This window comes from Manacus candei, unplaced genomic scaffold, assembly GCF_025592945.1.
Source record: "Manacus candei isolate 608988 ecotype Guabito, Panama unplaced genomic scaffold, ASM2559294v1 h1tg000099l, whole genome shotgun sequence".
NCBI lineage: Eukaryota > Metazoa > Chordata > Aves > Passeriformes > Pipridae > Manacus > Manacus candei.
This window is the reverse complement of record NW_026138147.1, coordinates 571,518-589,092: the sequence shown is the minus strand read 5'-3', so window position 1 is coordinate 589,092 and position 17,575 is coordinate 571,518. Positions and strand designations below refer to the sequence as shown.

The window sequence follows — 17,575 nt, the reverse complement described above, 5'->3', positions numbered from 1 at the left end:
TCAAGGAAAAAAGGCAAGGAATGGGAATTCGCACCAGTGTTGCTGGTTTTTGAACCGAAAACACCTCAGAATTTGGGAAAAATGGGGAAAAAATCGGGGATTTGCTCTGATTTCGGCTTTCTTTTTGGCATCAAAAGCCCATCCCAAAAAATGGGGAAAGATTGGGAAAAATGGGGAATTTGCACCAGGTCTGGCGGTTTTGTGCCTGAAATCCACCAGTGGTGCCAAAATAAAAGGTGGGAAAATGGGGGTTTGCACCGATTTTGAGCTTTTTGGCATTGAAATCTCTCAGGGAGCGCCGCAGAATTTGGGAAAAGAAGAAAAGAAGGGAATTTTCCACCCAAAATCCCTTGGGGGGGCACCTCAACATTCTCAAAAAATGGGAATTTTTACCAATTTCACGATTTTTCGGCCAAATATCCCTCTGAGTATGCTGAAAAACCGAGAAAAAAATTTGGAATTTTTACCAATTGTGCTGCTTTTGGCATCAAAATCCCTCAGGAGGTGCCTCAAAAATCTGGAAAAAATGGCACTTTTTTACCCATTCTGCCATTTTGGCGTCAAAATCCGCTTCGTGGCACCTCAAAATTTGGGAAGAGTCAGGAAAACCTTGGGAATTTTGCCCCGATTCCGCCGTTTTTTTCCCTTTTGGTGCCATTTACCCCCCGTTCCTCCCCAGGCTCACCAGAGGCGGGTCGAAGACCATCTCTGCCTGCAGCGGCACCAGATGGCCGCGCTCCAGGAGGTACAGAGATCAAAAAAATCTCTCCTGGATCAGCGGGACGAACGGATGCACCATCTGGAGATGGAGCGACGCCGCCTCCACAGTGACATCCAGGAGCTCAAAGTGGGCCTGGGGCAGAGGGGGGCATTTTATGAGGGGAACTCCCCCCTAAACTTTCCTCAAATCCCTAAATCCCGTTTTTTTCCCCGTTTTCCAGGACAACATCCCCTGTTCTGCCGCGTGCGGCCCATGCTGCCGGAGGAGTCGGAGCGGCAGCGGGGGATGCAGCACCTGCACTTCTCCCCGCACAATGACACATTCATTGTCAGCCAGCCCGACGAGGTGAGAAGGGCTGCACCCAAAAATGCCCTTTTTCCCCTCAAAAATCCCTTTTTTGCCTTCAAAAATGACATTTTTTCCCTCAAAAATCACTTTTTTCCCCATCAAAAATGTCCTGGGAGCAGCTCCAGAGGGAGCTCAAAGAGTCCCGGGAGCAGCTCCAGAGGGAGCTCAAGGAGTGCCGGGAGCAGCTCCAGAGGGAGCTCAAGGAGTGCCGGGAGCAGCTCCAGAGGCAGCTCAAGGAGTCCCGGGAGCAGCTCCAGAGGGAGCTCAAGGAATCTCGGGAGCAGCTCCAGAGGGAGCTCAAGGAATCCCGGGAGCAGCTCCAGAGGGAGCTCAAGGAGTGCCGGGAGCAGCTCCAGAGGGAGCTCAGCGAGTGCTGGATTGAGTCAGACAACGGGACTCATTTCCAGAACAGCCCATTAGCCACTTGGGCACAGGAGCATGGGATTGAATGGGTATATCACATTCCATATCATGCACCTGCTGCAGGAAAAGTAGAAAGGTGTAATGGACTGTTGGCGACAACCCTAAAGGCACTAGGTGAGGGAACTTACAAAAATTGGGATAAGAACTTAGCCAAGGCCACCTGGCTAGTCAACACTAGAGGCTCTGTCAACCCAGCTGGTCCTGCCCAAGCACAATCCCTCCACACTGGAGATGGAGACAAAGTTCCAGCCATCCATCTAAAAGGTATGTTAGGTAAGGCCCTTTGGATCACTCCTCCCTCAGGCCAAGACAAACCCAGTCGTGGGATTGTTTTTGCTCAAGGGCCCGGAAATCCCTGGATGGTTATGAGGAAGGATGGAGAGATCCAATGTGTCCCTCAAGGAAACCCAGCCCTGGGGAAAAACTAATTCTGTGCCAGGGGAGAGGGGAAATTGGAGACATGTTAGTAACCATTTTCCCCCTGGAGGAGAATTTTGGGGAATCCATCAATTCCCTGTGCTTCGCCAGCAAGGTGGGAGTGGGATTTGGGGGGATTTGGGGGGACATGAGGGATCTGGGGGGATTTGGGAGAACATGAGGGATTTGGGGGGATTTGGGGGGGATTTGATGGGACATGAGGGATTTGCAGGGATTTGGGGGAACATGAGGGATTTGGGGGGGTTTGGGGGTCTCTGCTGGATTTTGGAGGGTCACAGGAGGGTTTGTGGGGTCCTGGGGGAGTTTTCGGGGGCATTTGAGGAGGTTTGGAACATGTCACAGAACAAAGGGAGCTCCAAGGAAACGTCCCCAGACGCGGGAATGGGACTCGGGGAATTGTTGCAGCTGCTTCTCGACGACTCCACGAGCAGAGGGCCGCGAGCAGAGCTGAATCCTCCTGTGCTGGGCTGCAGAGAACTTCCCAGGAGAAGCTGTGTGGAGGTGGCACAGCCCAGAGCGGGAGAGCTGCAGGCACGGAGCATTCCCTGGGTTTTTGCTCTGTATTCCAAGGCTGGAGCAGGGATCACTGCAGGGAGCAATCCTGAGGCTCCTCCAAGGATGTTGCTGCTGACCTGCGAGGGACGTGAGGAGGGACAGCTGTGAGTTGTACCTGTGTTTGGATGGTGCCAAACATTTCCAAAGGGGGGGACACTGGGGGACATTGGGGACATTGGGGGGACATTGGGGACATTGGAGACATTGGGGGGACATTGGGGACATTGGAGGACATTGGAGGGACATTGGGGGGACATTGGGGACATTGGAGGGACATTGGGGACATTGGGGGACACTGGGGACATTGGGGACATTGGGGGGACATTGGGGGATATTGGGGGACATTGGGGGGAGATTGGGGACATTGGGGGAAGATTGGGGACATTGGGGGGAGATTGGGGACATTGGGGGAAGATTGGGGACATTGGGGACATTGGGGATATTGGGGGGACATTGGGGGACATTGGGGGACATTGGGGACATTGGGGATATTGGGGGGATATTGGAGGGACATTGGGGGTACATTGGGGGATATTGGGGGACATTGGGGGGACACTGGGGGGACACTGGGGGGACATTGGGGGCAGATTGGGGGGACATTGGAGGGATTTTGGGGACATTGGGGGGACACTGGCGGACATTGGGGGGGTCAGGGGTCATTTTAGGGGGGTCAAAGGTCACCTGCTGGTAGGTGTTGGTGGCGATGATTGGCCGCAGGATGGGGGGTGGGGCCAGCGGGTCCCCGGGGGCGGGGCCTGGAGCCCCCAAAACCTCCTGCTCGAACCTGGGGGGGGAGGGGCACCAGTGACACCCCCCCAGTGACACCAGTGACCCTCCCAGTGCTCCCAGTAACACCCCAGTGACCCCCCAGCACCCTCCCAGTGCTCCCAGTGACACCCCAGTGACCCCCCAGCACCCTCCCAGTGCTCCCAGTAACACCCCAGTGACCCCCCAGCACCCTCCCAGTGCTCCCAGTAACACCCAGGGCCCTCCCAGTAACACCCCCATCACCAAGGCCCTGGCCCCGCCCACATGGCCACGGGAAAACCAAGCCCCGCCCACCCCAACGCCGTAGACCACACCCCTGTTGCCATAGGAACCCAAACTCCTCCCACTGCCCCAAACCCCACCCCATTGCCATGGACACCCTTAAACCCCGCCCACTGCCCCAAGTCCCACCCACTATCGCCATTAACCTCCAAGCCCCGCCCACAATCATTAACACCCCAAAGCTCCTCCTGCCTCTAAGCCCCACCCACCAGAGCGACCCCGCCTCTGTTGCCATGGCCACCCTCAGGCTCCACCCACCCCCAAGCCCCTCCCCCGTTGCCATGGCCACCCTCAGGCCTCCCCCGACCACCACCACCCCCCACCCAGGCCCCGCCCCCATTGCCATGGCCACCCCAAGCCCCGCCCCCGTTCCCAGGGCACACCTCCCCTCCCTGCAGCCCCCGGCCCCGCCCCCGTTGCCATGGCCACAAAGCCCCGCCCCTTCCCCCCGCCCCTCACAGCGCCATCTCGGCCTCCATCTCCTTCAGCCGCTCCTCGCCGCTCTTCGCCGCCGCTCCGCCTCCCCCCGCGCCAAATCCTCTGCAAAGGGAGGCTCGTCCTCTGGGGAACCGCGGCGCTGAACACCAGGGCAGCAGCAGCAGCAAAGGGAGGCTGCCAACTGCTGCCACAGGGGGGGCAGGGGGGCATTGCAGGCCACAGGGGGAAGAAACCCCACACTCGCTCGAATCTAACACACCTAAAAAGAGACCTGGCACGATTTAGGGACTTTCAAACCCAGCAGAGGATTTCCAAGGAGTAGCATCTTCCCTGGCAGGGCCTGCACAGTACCAGGGCTGTGCCCACCCCTGCCCCTGATGGGGATCAGCCATCTCCAGCATGGCCCAGCAAACAGAGCTCACAAAGACCACGAGAGCAAAGAAAAAGGCAATTGAGTTACCTGATGGTTAATAGCCTTCCTTCACTCTGCCTTGGCTTCACCTCTGATTTTTAAAGAGTGTTTTAAATTCCGTTAACTACACAGAACTGTCAGACCAAGCCAACTCCTTAACCCAAGGGAAATAAATCACGGGGCACCAGAATATCTACAAAATTATTCTGAAGTTTTGCATCTGTGGTAGAAATTTTTCATGAGCTCAGCCCTGCTTTCTGGATGTCCCTGATGGGGTAACACGGGAGTGAATTTGAAATCAAAGAAATGGGAATCCGAATAAAAAAAGACTTGGATAGCAACAAGAAACACTTTCCTGCATGAGGAGGTGCAAGTCTGAGAACCAAGGAGGGCTCTCTCACCAGCTGTTTGGTGTCTGCCAGTGCTGCTGTTCCTCCCTCTCCAACAACGCTCCTCAGCCAAGGGCTGAAAATCAGCAGGAATCAAACCCTGGAGGGATTAACGCTGGAAATACAACTCAGGTCACCCCAGGGAAGGGTGGCTGCGGTCTCAGAGACCACCCACCCCAGAGGGCTTGTGCCACACCACAGCCAAAGGTGTCCTGTGGCTCAGGGAACAGGACACGTCACCACTCGCCTCCTCCCACCACACCGAAGACACACTTGCCCTCCTCGGACACCCCTGGTGAGCTCAGGTGAGAGGCTGAGGAGCTCCAGACACCACTGTTACCCCATGGAAAGTCAGGGGTTGAAGGTTGCATCATCCCATCCCCTTTGCCACCAGGCTGCTGGCAAAGGTGAGCTGCTCTCCCGCTGTCAGTCACATTCCCAACACACGTCCTGTCACCTGCACAACAGCACAGGCTGAAAATTCTGGGAGCGCTGGATGGGCTACAGAGAGCTCAGCTCACTGCAGAAGGGATGGATGGCAGAACTTCCAGCTCCCCAGAGTTTAGCCGGGATCATTCAACTCCAGCTCCCTGCAGGCACCCCCTGGCTCCCTGCAGCCCTCACCACACAAGTGCTGCCTCCAGGCTATGGGCACCTGGGCCAGGAGACCCTGGGAGCCTCCCAAGAAGTGGGATTTACAAATACACACTAAACAGCGTCTGCTGTGGCTTCCTGAGAAGGGTTCCTTCACTTGACCCGTCCTGAAATGAAGTAAAATCTTGTCAGAGGGATTCAGCTCTGCCCAGAGTTCAGCACAGGAGGGAGAGGTTGCTGCACGCCAGTGGAAGCCCTTGTCTAGAGCAGCCTGCTTGGGGAAAATTAGCAGTGGGCACACCTCCAAATGAGGCTGTACAGCAAGTAAAAGAGGGATTAGCCGTGTAAAGTAAGCCCTTTTGGTATTAGATTAAAGAGGGGAGGTGACTTTGAAGGATTATTCCAGAGCCATTTCAGCAGTTTTCAGGGACTTACAAAGGCGGGGTAAAAATGCAGCTCCTCGGGTCCAGAAAAGAATAAAAACCAGTGTCCCGGCCAGGGAAGCAGCAGAAAAGGCTTCTGGAGGGACCACCTGGCTGGCCCCAAGTGCAGACCCCCCCCCCGCTGCCCACGATCGGTACCGGCCACGGTGCGGCCGGAGCATCACCTGCACAGCCGGGCTGGAGCTGCTGCAGGGAGCCAGAGGGACTGGGGAAGGGGCTCCCCCAGCCACGATGCCACTGGGATGGGTCACAGCACCTCCGGCCCCACGGCGGGTGGGAGGGCAGCTCTGCCCACCGTGCTGGACACCGTGTCGGGAAGGAGCTCGGGAGCAGCACGAGCGTTAGAACCGGAGCCTTACACCAGTCCCTGCTCTCACCTCAGGGATTTATCGGCTGGGATGCAGGTCCTGAACTGAGCCACGGAAACGGGAGGATCTGCCAGCACAAACACAAAAACTGACTTCTCTCCCCAGCCGAACGTTCCCCTGCTTCCCTGCACCTCCGGGTGCCTCATCAACGTACTGGCTCTTAATCCTTTGCCCACATTAATCCAGCCAGTGGAGATGAAGACGTGGCTACAAGACATCAGGCGGCTTTATCGAACCCTCCTTGCAAAAACCCCACAAACCCTCTTTTGCTGAGCCTAGAGGGTGACGGATAATTAGTATGTAAGATCCCAACTATTCCCACTTGTTATGCAAGCAGCATCCTTTAAGTTGTAGTTTAGAGAGCGAGTCATTCCTGTCTGGGATCGATAAAACAACACGCTGCAGTTTGTTGCTCACGACACGGGAGCAGCATCAGCCCGGGGAAGGCGAAAGGAGCTTCAGCTCCAGCCGCGTTAGCCAGCAAAAAGTTGTGCGCGCGTCTGTGCCGGCCTGGCGGGAGCATCCCTGCGCGTGCAGGGAGGGAGGGATGGAGGGAGCGAAGGATGCTCCCGGTCCCGCCGCTCCCGCTCCCCGTGCCCGGGGGCAACGCAGCGACCCCCGGCCGGGCCGACTCTGCGGACCCCGCGCCCAGCCCCGCACAGAGCTCCGCCCGGCCAGGAGCCGCGGGGGCACTGCGGGGAGCCCGGCGGGGCAGGCACCGCGTCCGCCCGGCCCCGCATCCCCGCCGGCTCCCGCAGCGCGGCCGCGCTCTCCTTCCCCCGAACCGCAGCCTTTCCTAATTTCCTTAGTTAGTCCTATTTTCTTTCCCCTTTCCAACCCCCCCTGCCTGCTCCCGGTGCCGAGCCGCGCTCACCTGTGCGGGCGGGGGGGACATGCCCTGCCCTGCCCTGCCCTGCCCTGCACTGCCCTGCCCTGCCCTGCCCGGCGCTGCTCCCGCAGCCCCGCGGTGCTCCCGGCGTTCCCGCGGCTCCCGCAGCCCCGCGGTGCTCCCGGTGTTCCCGCAGCATTGAGCGGCAGCGGCGGGGGCCGGGCGGGCTCCGCGCAGACCCCACTCCCGGCCCCGCCGTGCGCGGGGGGCGGGCGGCGGAGCGGCGGCGGCGCGGCCGCGCTTAACCCTTCGCTGTCCCTTCGCTGCCCCTTCGCTGCCCCTTCGCTGCCCCTTCGCTGTCCCTTCGCTGCCCCTTCGCTGTCCCTTCGCTGTCCCTTCGCTGCCCCTTCGCTGTCCCTTCTCTGCACCTTCGATGCCCCGCCGGAGCCCCGCCGGGCCCCGGGGCAGCGCTCGGTGCCCTCCCCCTGCCCCGTTCGCGCTCCCGCAGCCCAGGTGCTGCTCCTCCCGCACCTGCGGGATCCTCCGCGGCAGCCCCGAGCCTGTTCCCGTCCCGCTCCCCGCCTTTCCCGCATCCTCGCCCGGTCCCGCTCCCGATGACGGCAGACCTTGCAGTCCCAAATTACCGCTCGCCGCTTTTTGGCCCTCCGTTTTTAATCCCAAATGTGCCCCAATTGTCTCGCTCTTCCAAAGGAGCCTTTCTCCTCACCCGCCTGCTCGCTCAGCCCTTTGCATCCACCTGCTGCTTTCCTTCCCTTCCTCATCCTCCTTGGCCGAGAAACGAGTGTCTCGTGCAGGGAGACGAGGAGCCGGAGAGCGGAGCACACCTGGGGACCAGCTCTGCCGCCCCCGAGCCCTTTTGGCACCCCTGTGAGGCTGGGACCTCCCTGTCCTGGTTGGGACGGACTACGGAGCAGCAGCAGCAGCCACGAGCTGCAGTTTACAGCCTCTCAAATACAGCTCTTCAGGCACATGTATACCACACAGATGGGTCCATTTAAACACACAAACTACAATTCTTACAGCCAATAGGTGGATTTGAGTTGCACTTTCTCAGTTCTACTTTCTCACAACATTTCTGGGCACCTGTCCCTGTTTCCCTTTGATGTTTATATTTTTCTCAGTCACTCTGTTCAAAACAAGTCCTCGTTCCCATGAGACAGTATCCTTGTTCTCACAGGAACAGTGGCCTTGTTCTCTGGATGTTTTTCTCCTCTTCTCAGGGTGCCTGCTGTCAGCACTAAGGCCTTTATTCACAGTCAGGTTTTCGTTCTATACCAGGGGTCCCGGCCCAGCCGGGATTCCCCACACCTACCTGTGCCCCTGTCCCGAAATTCTGTCCTGGGAAATGCTTTTAAATGCCTGTGCAACAAAAAATGCCTTCCAGTGCAAAGAGGGTATTCAGTCTGAACTGTGCCTGCCCTGTTGCAGCTCTTCCCTGAGGCCCTGAGGTGTCCTGGGCCCAGCGAGCCAGGAATAATTCCCCCTTGTGTTGCCAGTCCAGCTCTACCCGAGACACTTTCATCTGCTCAGTCCCATCCCCCTGTCCATTGCTGGATGTCACTCAGGAGCCCAACTCTTGGCTCCCTGTGCATCTCCAGGATGGACTTGCACAGCCAACCTCTCGACCCGGGTGGCAGGAGGGCCTGCCCTGAGAAGGCCTAAAATGCCATCAGACAATGCCAACAGTGCCAGCTCTCCTGCAAGCTGTCTGTGAGATCTGAGAGTTACTGGTGCCACCATGGGAATGGGTTTGGTGTTGGATGATGCTCAAACCAGCCTGGTTCAGCCAACTGCAAACACACATCCTGCTTTGGGAAGTTGGGTGGGACAGAGAAGCTGGGAACTGGCCTGTCCATTTGTGAGGAGCAGTCAGTCACTTTATACTAGAGAAGTCCAGTCCCCTTTCATCCAGGCAGGTTCTTCCAACACAGCCCTTCTTGGGGTAGATGTGTGGAGATTCCTGCCTTGGCTGGGGACGCCCTCCAAGGACACTCCTCAAGGCTGAGCAAAAGAAATCTCCCAGTGACCGTTGGTCTGGGTGAGTTCCATCAGATCTCTACGTAATAATTATTTCTTTTGGCTAGCTTTAACATCATCATCATGGCTGGGCTTCACAAACGAAGATTTAGGAAGGCTCTATCCACATTTATTACAGGCACACTGGTGGCTAATGAGGCCAATATGTGACAGACATATCCGATTGCAAAAGGCACAGCAGAAAGACTCCTTAGGTGGTATATTCTGCAATACACGGTTCTTTCTGCGTTGCCTTTTCTCCTCGAGAGTGATCCTGCGTGTGTTCTCGAAGGAGACAGCTGCGTTATAGATGGTGTGTCTCCAGGCCTCCCGATTTGAGGCCAGAGTAGACCAGTTATGGTGATCAATATGGCCAAGGCTGAGATGTTGTTTCAGGCAGTCCTTGTATCTCCTCTTCGGGGCTCCTCTCTTGCAGCAGCCGGTGGCAAGTTCACCATAAAGCAGGACCTTCGGGAGGGGGTGGTTGGTCCTTCATCCTGGAGACGTGCCCTGCCCAGCACAGCTGTGTTCTCAGCAACATGGCCTCAATGCCTGTGCCTGCTGCCTGTTCTAGAACAGACGTATTGGTCACATCATCTGACCAGGGGATGTTTAGGATTGTGCGGAGACAGCGTTGATGGAAGCGTTCCAGGAGATGCAGGTGGTGGCTGTAGATGACCCATGATTCAGATCCATATGAGAGAGTGGACAGCACAATGGCTCTGTAAACACTGATCTTGGTGCTTTTCTTCAAGTGTTTATTACGCCAGACTCTTTTGTGGAGTTTTCCAAAAGCTTTCTATGCCTTTGCTAACCTGTTGTCTGTCTCTCCGTCGATCTTACCATCTGAGGAGGTGAGGCTACCAAGGTAATTAAACTGCTGGACTGATTTGAGCTCTGATTGGCCAATGGTGATGTGGGGGTGATGGAAGCCTTCCTGAGGTGCAGGTTGATAGAGAACTTGTGTCTTCTTCAAGCTGACGCCCAGCCCAAAGAGCTCAGCAGCCTCAGCACAGCAGGATGTTAAACGCTGCAGAGCTGCCACTGTGTGAGCAACAAGGGCAGCATCATCAGCATAAAGCAGCTCCCGGACAAGATGGTTTAAGGTCTTGGTGTGGGCCTTCAGTCGCCGTAGGTTGAATAGACTTCCATCAGTACGGTATCGACTGTAGATCCCGTCCTGATCATCGAGGTCTGCCGTGGCCCTTTGGAGCATCCTGCTGAAAAAGACAGTGATCAGGGTAGGAGCGAGAATGCAGCCTTGTTTCACACAATTCTTAATTAAAAAGGGCTCAGAAAGTGTGTTGCCATATCTGACTTGGCCATGCTGATCCTCATGGAGTGAGATGATCATTTTAAGGAACTTGGGGGGACAACCTAAACGTTCCAAATCTGCCACAGACCTTTTCTGCTCACAGTATCAAAAGCCTTGGTGAGGTCGACAAAGGTTACACAGAGACCTTTGTTCTGTTCCCTGCACTTCTCTTGCAGTTGTCTGAGGACAAATCCCATGTCTGTGGTACTACTGCTGGCTCTGAAGCCACACTGACTTTCAGGAAGGATTCCTTCTGCTATAGTGGGTATTAGTCTGTTCAAGAGTATTCTTGCCAGGATTTTGCCAACAATGGAGAGCAGAGTAATACCACGATAGTTTGAGCAATCTGATTTAATACCTTTCTTCTTATACAAGGTGATGATGACTGCATCTCGAAGGTCTGATGGTAGTTCACCGAGCTCCCAACAGCGCACCACAAACTCGTGAAATTTGGTGTGGAGTGCAAGGCCCCCCTGTTTCCAGACTTCAGGTGGAATTCCATCAACCCCAGCTGCCTTGCCAGTTTTCACCTGCTGTATGGCCTTGAGGGTTTCTCCTAAAGTGGGGGCAGTATCCAATTCATACTTTACTGGTTGTTGTGTGATGGACTGAATTGCTGAGTCTTGGACTACACGGTTGGTACTGAAAAGAGTCTGAAAGTGTTCAGACAATCAATTCAGAATGGAGGTTTTATCTGTTAGAAGGGTTTGACCATCAGCGCTGAGCAGAGGGCTTTGGACCTGGTATGCAGGCCCGTATGCTGTTTTCAAGGCCTCATAGAAACCTTTGTGATCACCTGTATCTGCGCATAATTGAGTTTTCTCAGCTAGATCGATCCACCCCTTGTTCTGGATGTCACGGAGTTTCTGTTGGAGCTGCTGCATGCGAGACGAAAGGCTGCTTTTCTTGCGTGACAGGATGGCAGTGCAAGGTGTGCTTGGTGGGCGGTTCTCTTCTTCCTCACCAAGCCTTGGATTTCTTGGTTGTTTTCGTCAAACCAGTCCTTGTTCTTCTTGAGGGAGAACCCTAGGGATTCTTCAGAGGATTGCAGGATGCTGTTTTTAATATGGTGCCAGATTGTTTCAGGAGAGGAATCTGCAGAATCTGTGGGAAGGTTTTCGAGCCTAGTTTGAAGGTTTGCCTGGAAACTGTCTCTTACTGTGGCTGATTGGAGATTGTTAACTTGGAGTCTTCTCCTTGGGATGCTGCCCCTTTTAGGTTTGAATTTGAGCTTGAAATTGAGTTTACAGCGCACAAGCCGATGGTCTGTTTGGCATTCTGTGCTGGGCATCACGCGGGTATGGTGGACATCGTGGACATCTCTCTGTCACACCAAGACATAATCAATGAGGTGCCAATGCTTAGAACGGGGGTGCATCCAGGTTGTCTTCAGACTATCTTTCTGCTGAAAGATAGTGTTAGTGACGGTGAGCTGTTGTTCTGCACAGAATTCTAGCAGAAGTCGACCATTATCGTTGCAGTTTCCAACACCATGCTTGCCTAATACTCCTTTCCAGACTTCAAAATTTTTGCCTACTCTGGCGTTTAAATCACCAAGGATAATGATCTTATCGTCTGCAGGCACCTTTTGGGTAAGGTGGCGCAGGTCGGTGTAAAATTTATCTTTTTCAGCAGGGTCAGCTTGGAGAGTTGGGGCATATATACTAAAGATGACAACGTGTTGGTTGTTGTTTAGTGGGAGGCGTAGGGAGATAATGCGGTCAGAGTGACCTGTCGGCAGATTTTCGAGTTTAGGAACAATGGAGTTTTTGATCATGAAGCCGACTCCTGAGAGGTGTTTTTCGGTTCTGGGCTTGCCTGACCAAAAGAGTGTGTAACCAGCACCACGTTCTCTGAGGCTGCCTTCCTTGTGAAGGCGAACTTCACTGAGAGCGGCAATGTCGATGTTGAGACGAGCCAGCTCATGGGCAATTAGGGCAGACCGACGCTCAGGACGTCCGCTATCCGCAGAATCGAGCATGGTTCTGAGTTCCAACATGCTAGAGTTAATTTAGGTACACCTTTGGAGGCAGGTGCGTGCCTTTGTCTTTTATCTTTGTGCGACTGCGCTGGAAGAAGATGCCCGTTGACCGCGGTTAACCAACCGGGTGAAAGTGGAGATGAGCTTTGGTTAGGCCACCTTTTCTAGGCCCCTCTCCGAGTGGAGCAAGCAGTGTTGTCCTTGGAAAGGCTGCTTGGTCGTTCAGGGTGCTGCCCCAAGAGACTCGTCTCCGGTCAGTCTCAAATGACCAATATCCTGAACCGCCTGCATGCAGGGTTGGGTCTGCGGCTCCCAGTGCACCTCTCACCTGCCATTTCGACCCTCGCCCGTCGCTACAGGACTTTTTGCATGTGGGTAAAGGCTTCAAACCTGCGCAATGGATGTTTTAGGTGAGACACAGTGTGCGCAGAACTGAACCCACCCTTTAATGCTGAGGTTCATCTGCCAGGGCCGAGCGAGCTTGGATGGTGGCAGTGAGGTCCTCAGGACACAGGTTTAATTAGAGTGACCTTCTCTTAGATGGATGGCCTTACAGGGCTAAGCAAGCTCCGTCTGCCCGGGTTTGGGATTGGAGTTGTCCTTCTCCTAGGCTGACTGCCAGGAGGCTAATGAGCTCATCCTGCCCAAGAATGTATTAAATCTGGTCCTACGGTTTTGACCTGTCTGGCGTGGGCGACCCTACTGGAGGCACGTACCACATAGCTCGCAACCACACAGGGGTACAGAGACTATGTTCCTATTAGAACGCTTTGGGCAACTCTTTCATTTCCTGCTTTATTAACACCTATCTATAAACAAACTGAGGGAGGTACCCAGGAACAACCCTTTGTCCTGCCCACCGTTTCAGGATGTAACAGAGCAAAGCAAGTATATCCAGAACATGCCGAACCTGGGCAGTAGCCGCAGGAGAACCAAAAACAGACAGACAAAACAAACAAAGCAATCATTCTGACCCCAGTACCCATCGAGGCGGGGGTGCCTTTCATGGCCCCAGCCTGGCGGGGACCCCCATTATTCTAAAAGAACCCACTATCCACCCTGACCTTATCCTCCCCCCACTGCGTTTCCACATATCTTCAGGTACACTGCTCACCTGCGACATTTCAGATGGGATTGTGCCGCTCTCCCTCCTGCTGGTCGGCGGACCCCCACGGTCTACTTGACACCCTACGCTAATCCTCCCCCCTACCCACCCCCTCTCCCCACCACCCCCGGTAGCTTTAATAGAATTGTTTCAATAATTGCTTCAATATAGGGCACTATCCTATCTTATACTACACTACTAGTAGTTTTAGCCTTTATACTGTCTAGTAAATAATTCTGATTAAGGTCTTTTGTCTGATCTTTTGTAAGAATAAATGATTCAATTTATATCAATATTCTCATTTGGCCAATCATTAAAACCTGTGGGACAAAAGTGGTTCAATCCCACTTCTGTAATTCCTTAAATTTAATTGTTGACAAAATCTGAGGCAAAGATTGGATCCCTTATTCCTTGAGGCTCAGCAGTGGGACAATGGCTCCTTGATTCCATGAGGTTGCACTGTTTCCCAGTGTTCTTTGGCTCCAGAAGGCCCTGCAGTGCACTGCAGTGCCCACAATGGCCCACTGATCCCATCATTTTCCCCAGTGTCACAATGGCCCCTTGATTCCATGAGGTTCCACAAAGTCCCATTGGGTCCCTTTGGTTCCAAAAGGTTCTGGGATGTCACACTGGCCCCTTGTTTCCCTGACGTTCCACAGAGTCCCGGGGTCCTTTTGATTCCATGAGGTTCCGCAGTGTCCCATGTTCCCTTTGGTTCCAGGAGGCCCCAGTGGATTCCAATGGCCCCCGGATTCCAGGAGATTCCCCAGTGTCCTGGGGTTCCCTTGTCTCCCTGACTTTTGGCAGTGCCCAGGGTCCCTTTGTTCCCAGGAGGTTCCTTTGTTTCCATCAGGCCCTGCCACGTCCCAGACTCCCTTTGGTTCCGTGAGGTGCTGCAGGGTCACAATGTCCCCTTGATTCCAGGAGGTTCTGCCATGTCCCAGGGTTCCTTTGGTTCCATGGGGTTCCACAGGGCCAAAACTCCCTGCTTCTTATCCTTCCAAAATTCTTGGGCCCATTCTACCCCTGCCTGGGACGGAGCACCATTGTGTTTGTGCAGGAATGGATCCATGGCCATCCTGCCACTGCGCCAATTGAATGCTGCACAAACGTCACTGCAGGCCCGACCCTGGATGCAGGAACAGTCTGGGAACTCCAGGTCTGCCCCATTCAGCAGAGCCAGTCAGGGTCCCAAAGAGCACAATGACTTGACTGCAACCCCTGCAGTTCTCTGGCATTGCTGGGGACAAATGCAGGAACTGCCAGGAGCTCTGCAGAGCCCTGACAGTGCCACTGCAATCCCAAGCTGCATTGCCCGGGGCAACCCTCAGCACAGCCAAGGCCACAACCCTTCCTGAAAGGTGTCCCTTGTGGGCAGGGCCAGGGGGACAAACCCCTCCCTCTGTCCCTGCACATGTTGTGTCCAATTCTCAGCCCCACTTAGGGACAAAGTCAGGCTACATTGGGTGTTTAGCTTTGCATTTCCTTCACTCTTTTGTGCTTCCAACACACACACACACACACCCCAGTCTGGGCAGAGTCTGGCCCCCAAAGAACACAAGACCTGACTAGTTGTGGCTCCTGCTGCAGTGGCTGGAACTTGGGCCACAATCTGTGCCAGGAGCAGAGAGGTCCCTCCCCACAGAAACTTCCTGGCCATGGAGTTCGTAAGAAAACGGGACAGGCTGTGGGGATCACTTGCAGGGCACAGCCAAGGACGTGTCTTGACCAGCCTCCTGTTTAACAGGACCAGCTTTTTCAGCCTCTTTGCTCTCTGTTTTCTCATGCTTGTTCCTCCAGTGACCACTGGGATCCTCCCCTTGCTTTAGTTCCTTCGGAGACATCCCAGGACAAGTCTTGCCCAGTCCCCAAATCCCCTTTCTGGCTGCCCATCATGAGGCTCAGAGCACATCCACTTCTCTTGGAACCTGTTGCAGTTCTTGCCAACCCCACTGGTAAATATTTCTTCATTTTATCCAATAGAAAGCTCCCCTAGGTCAGTTGAAATCCATTGCCCCATGTTCTGCCACTCCAGGCCTTGGTAAAATGAATCCCTGGGACTATCTCAGGCTAGGAGCACAATGTTTTCATCTGCAAAACCCTTGGAGAGTGCTCAGAAATGTCCCTACACAAAGTTTGTGCCCATCTTTCTTAGAAGCCCCTGTGGTGGTGCATCCTCCCCCATTGTCCTCAGGCCTGGTCAGTGATCTCAGGAGCTCCTGACAAGCCTTGACCAAACCAGCTGAGCAATGAAGAGCCCCTGGACTGGACCAGGGGTGTGGGGAAGTGTCCCTGGAGTGGGAATCTCTAATTCAGTCACTGTTAAAATATTAGCAAATGCTGTTGAATCACTTGATAATTGTTAAACTGATCAATAAGCAAATGCTACTAATGTCTTTTGCCCCCTTATCTTTGGATCCAAATCCTTTGGGCCCTGACCCTCTGGCATCCCAAGGCTCTGTGGAAATCATTCCCTTTCATCAAAAAATATATATTTTTCGTGACGTCCACTTTAAAATCTTCCTCCTTAGCTGAACAACAAAACAACTGCAATTAGTTGTTGATGTCTTGAAGACTTGAAGACAATTAAAGGAAGGGAAAGAATTTGTTTTTCTGTGTTTTAATGAGTCCCACAATGTGTTTGGAGCTGCATGCATTCTCCTCAGGTGCTGAGAGAAGATTGAAGCAGCTGCTGAAGAAGTCAGAAGCCAAACTCCAAGTGCCTTGAAGCATTGCTGGGCCCCACTGAGGGCAGGCACTGCCAAAGCCTCCCCAGGGACTCCTTGGAGCAGCTCCTTGGAGGCCAGGAGTGCAGGCAGACAAAGGCTCTGGGCAGGCCCCTGCAATGCTGAGCAAAGCCTGCCTTGGTTTTGTGGAGCACAAAGGCCAAGGGCTGAGCCCCAGGCCCTGGCCCAGCAGATCCTGTCCCTCCCGGCTGGCTCAGGGCTGTTTGGGGGGCACTGGGATGGGAGGGGAGGAACAACAAAGGCCCAAAACTGGGCAACCCCTGCCAGGCTCCTGGGGAGGGGCGAGGCAGAAACCAAGTGCAGAACCTGCCAGGCAAGTTGCTTGTGGTGGCCTGAGTGGCAGAGGCAGCTGCCAGAGGCAAGGGGACAAAGGCCTGGGTGCCTTTGGGCCTTGCAGCCCTGCCAGAGCCCTTGGCCATCTCTCCTGCAGGCTGTCCTGCCCTGGCCCTGCTGCTGCTCTGGCCTTGCAGGCTGCACACACCCCTCCTGCTTTCCCACCCCCTCCCAGCAGCATTTCGAGACCCTCCCTGGTGTCTCTGCACCAGCTCTGGCTGTTGCCATGGGCACTTGGCCTTCTGAACTTGGATCCTGAGCCCCTGTGCCACAGGACATCCCTGCCAGAGCCCAGGCCCTTCTCCTGGGGGTCACTGCAGAGCTGAGCAGATCCAGGTCACCTCCCATTCCTCTGCCAACCCCCTGGGCCTGCTCTGGGCCCTGCAGGTCCTTGCCCTGCTCCCAAGGGCTGTGGGGGTGCTGAATGGTCAGGGCTTGGGGTTTAGAGCTCAGGCTGGGGATGAGGCACAACTTTGGGAGCTTTGTTGTTCTCCTGGTGGTGTCTGGTTCATGATTAGGGGAAGAGCTTTTTGGGCTGGGTTAGGATTAAAGCTTGGCTTTTTATACTGGTAATACAGGTTTGGGATTAGGGTGGGCATTAGAGGACAAATAAGAATTTGGAGTTCTGGCTTTTGGGTTTGCCTTCAAGGTCCAGTTGAGGTTGGGATTAGAGCAGTGGATTCCTTTCAATGGGAGGGGCAGCACTTTGGGTAGTGGTGTGGCTTGAGGTTACAAAGAGAGTAAAAGTCCATCAGGACTGTTTTCACAGTCAGTTTTTCAGCACCCTCAGAATTACCTAAACCTGTTTTTACCTCATCAAAATCCTTCCTATCTGTTGGCCAAGCCCCTCTTTCCTTCCCGAAATATCCAATCCTTTTTGTCCCAGTTCCTCCCAATCTCCCCCAAACTTTCATCTGGGTGGGATCAGCTTTGTGATGACACACATGGAATCAAGGGGCCATTGTGGCACTGCAGGGCCTCATGGAAACAAAGGAACCCTGGGACACTGTGCAAATCAAGGAGGCATTGTGCCACTGAAGGCCCTATGC

At 54.6% G+C, this 17,575-nt stretch overlaps 2 protein-coding genes across 2 annotated transcripts in view; one reads left to right on the top strand and one right to left on the bottom strand.

The window, feature by feature from the left end:
* LOC127461281 (uncharacterized) overlaps positions 1 to 17,575 on the top strand; it is a 111,145-nt gene that overhangs the window by 59,594 nt on the left and 33,976 nt on the right. The gene's annotated exons all lie outside the window — the stretch shown is intronic.
* Positions 1,189 to 7,601, bottom strand: LOC127461327 (uncharacterized). The gene is made up of 6 exons (XM_051769006.1): positions 7,540 to 7,601; positions 7,054 to 7,082; positions 3,995 to 4,154; positions 3,167 to 3,269; positions 2,271 to 2,562; positions 1,189 to 1,749 (listed from the first exon to the last, which is right to left on the bottom strand). Exons 1-6 carry the CDS (start codon positions 7,599 to 7,601, stop codon positions 1,679 to 1,681), a joined length of 717 nt encoding a protein of 238 aa, XP_051624966.1. The 3' UTR covers positions 1,189 to 1,678.

What these genes read in the sequence shown, in the direction of transcription:
- LOC127461327 (XM_051769006.1), bottom strand. Translation starts at nt 7,601, where the DNA reads ATGCGGGAAAGGCGGGGAGCGGGACGGGAACAGGCTCGGGGCTGCCGC. An exon ending in TGCCGCGGAGGATCCCGCAG is followed by an intron (nt 7,083 to 7,539) that starts GTGCGGGAGGAG and finishes AGGGCAGGGCAG; the next exon opens with GGCAGGGCATGTCCCCCCCG. An exon ending in ATGGAGGCCGAGATGGCGCT is followed by an intron (nt 3,270 to 3,994) that starts GTGAGGGGCGGG and finishes CTCCCCCCCCAG; the next exon opens with GTTCGAGCAGGAGGTTTTGG.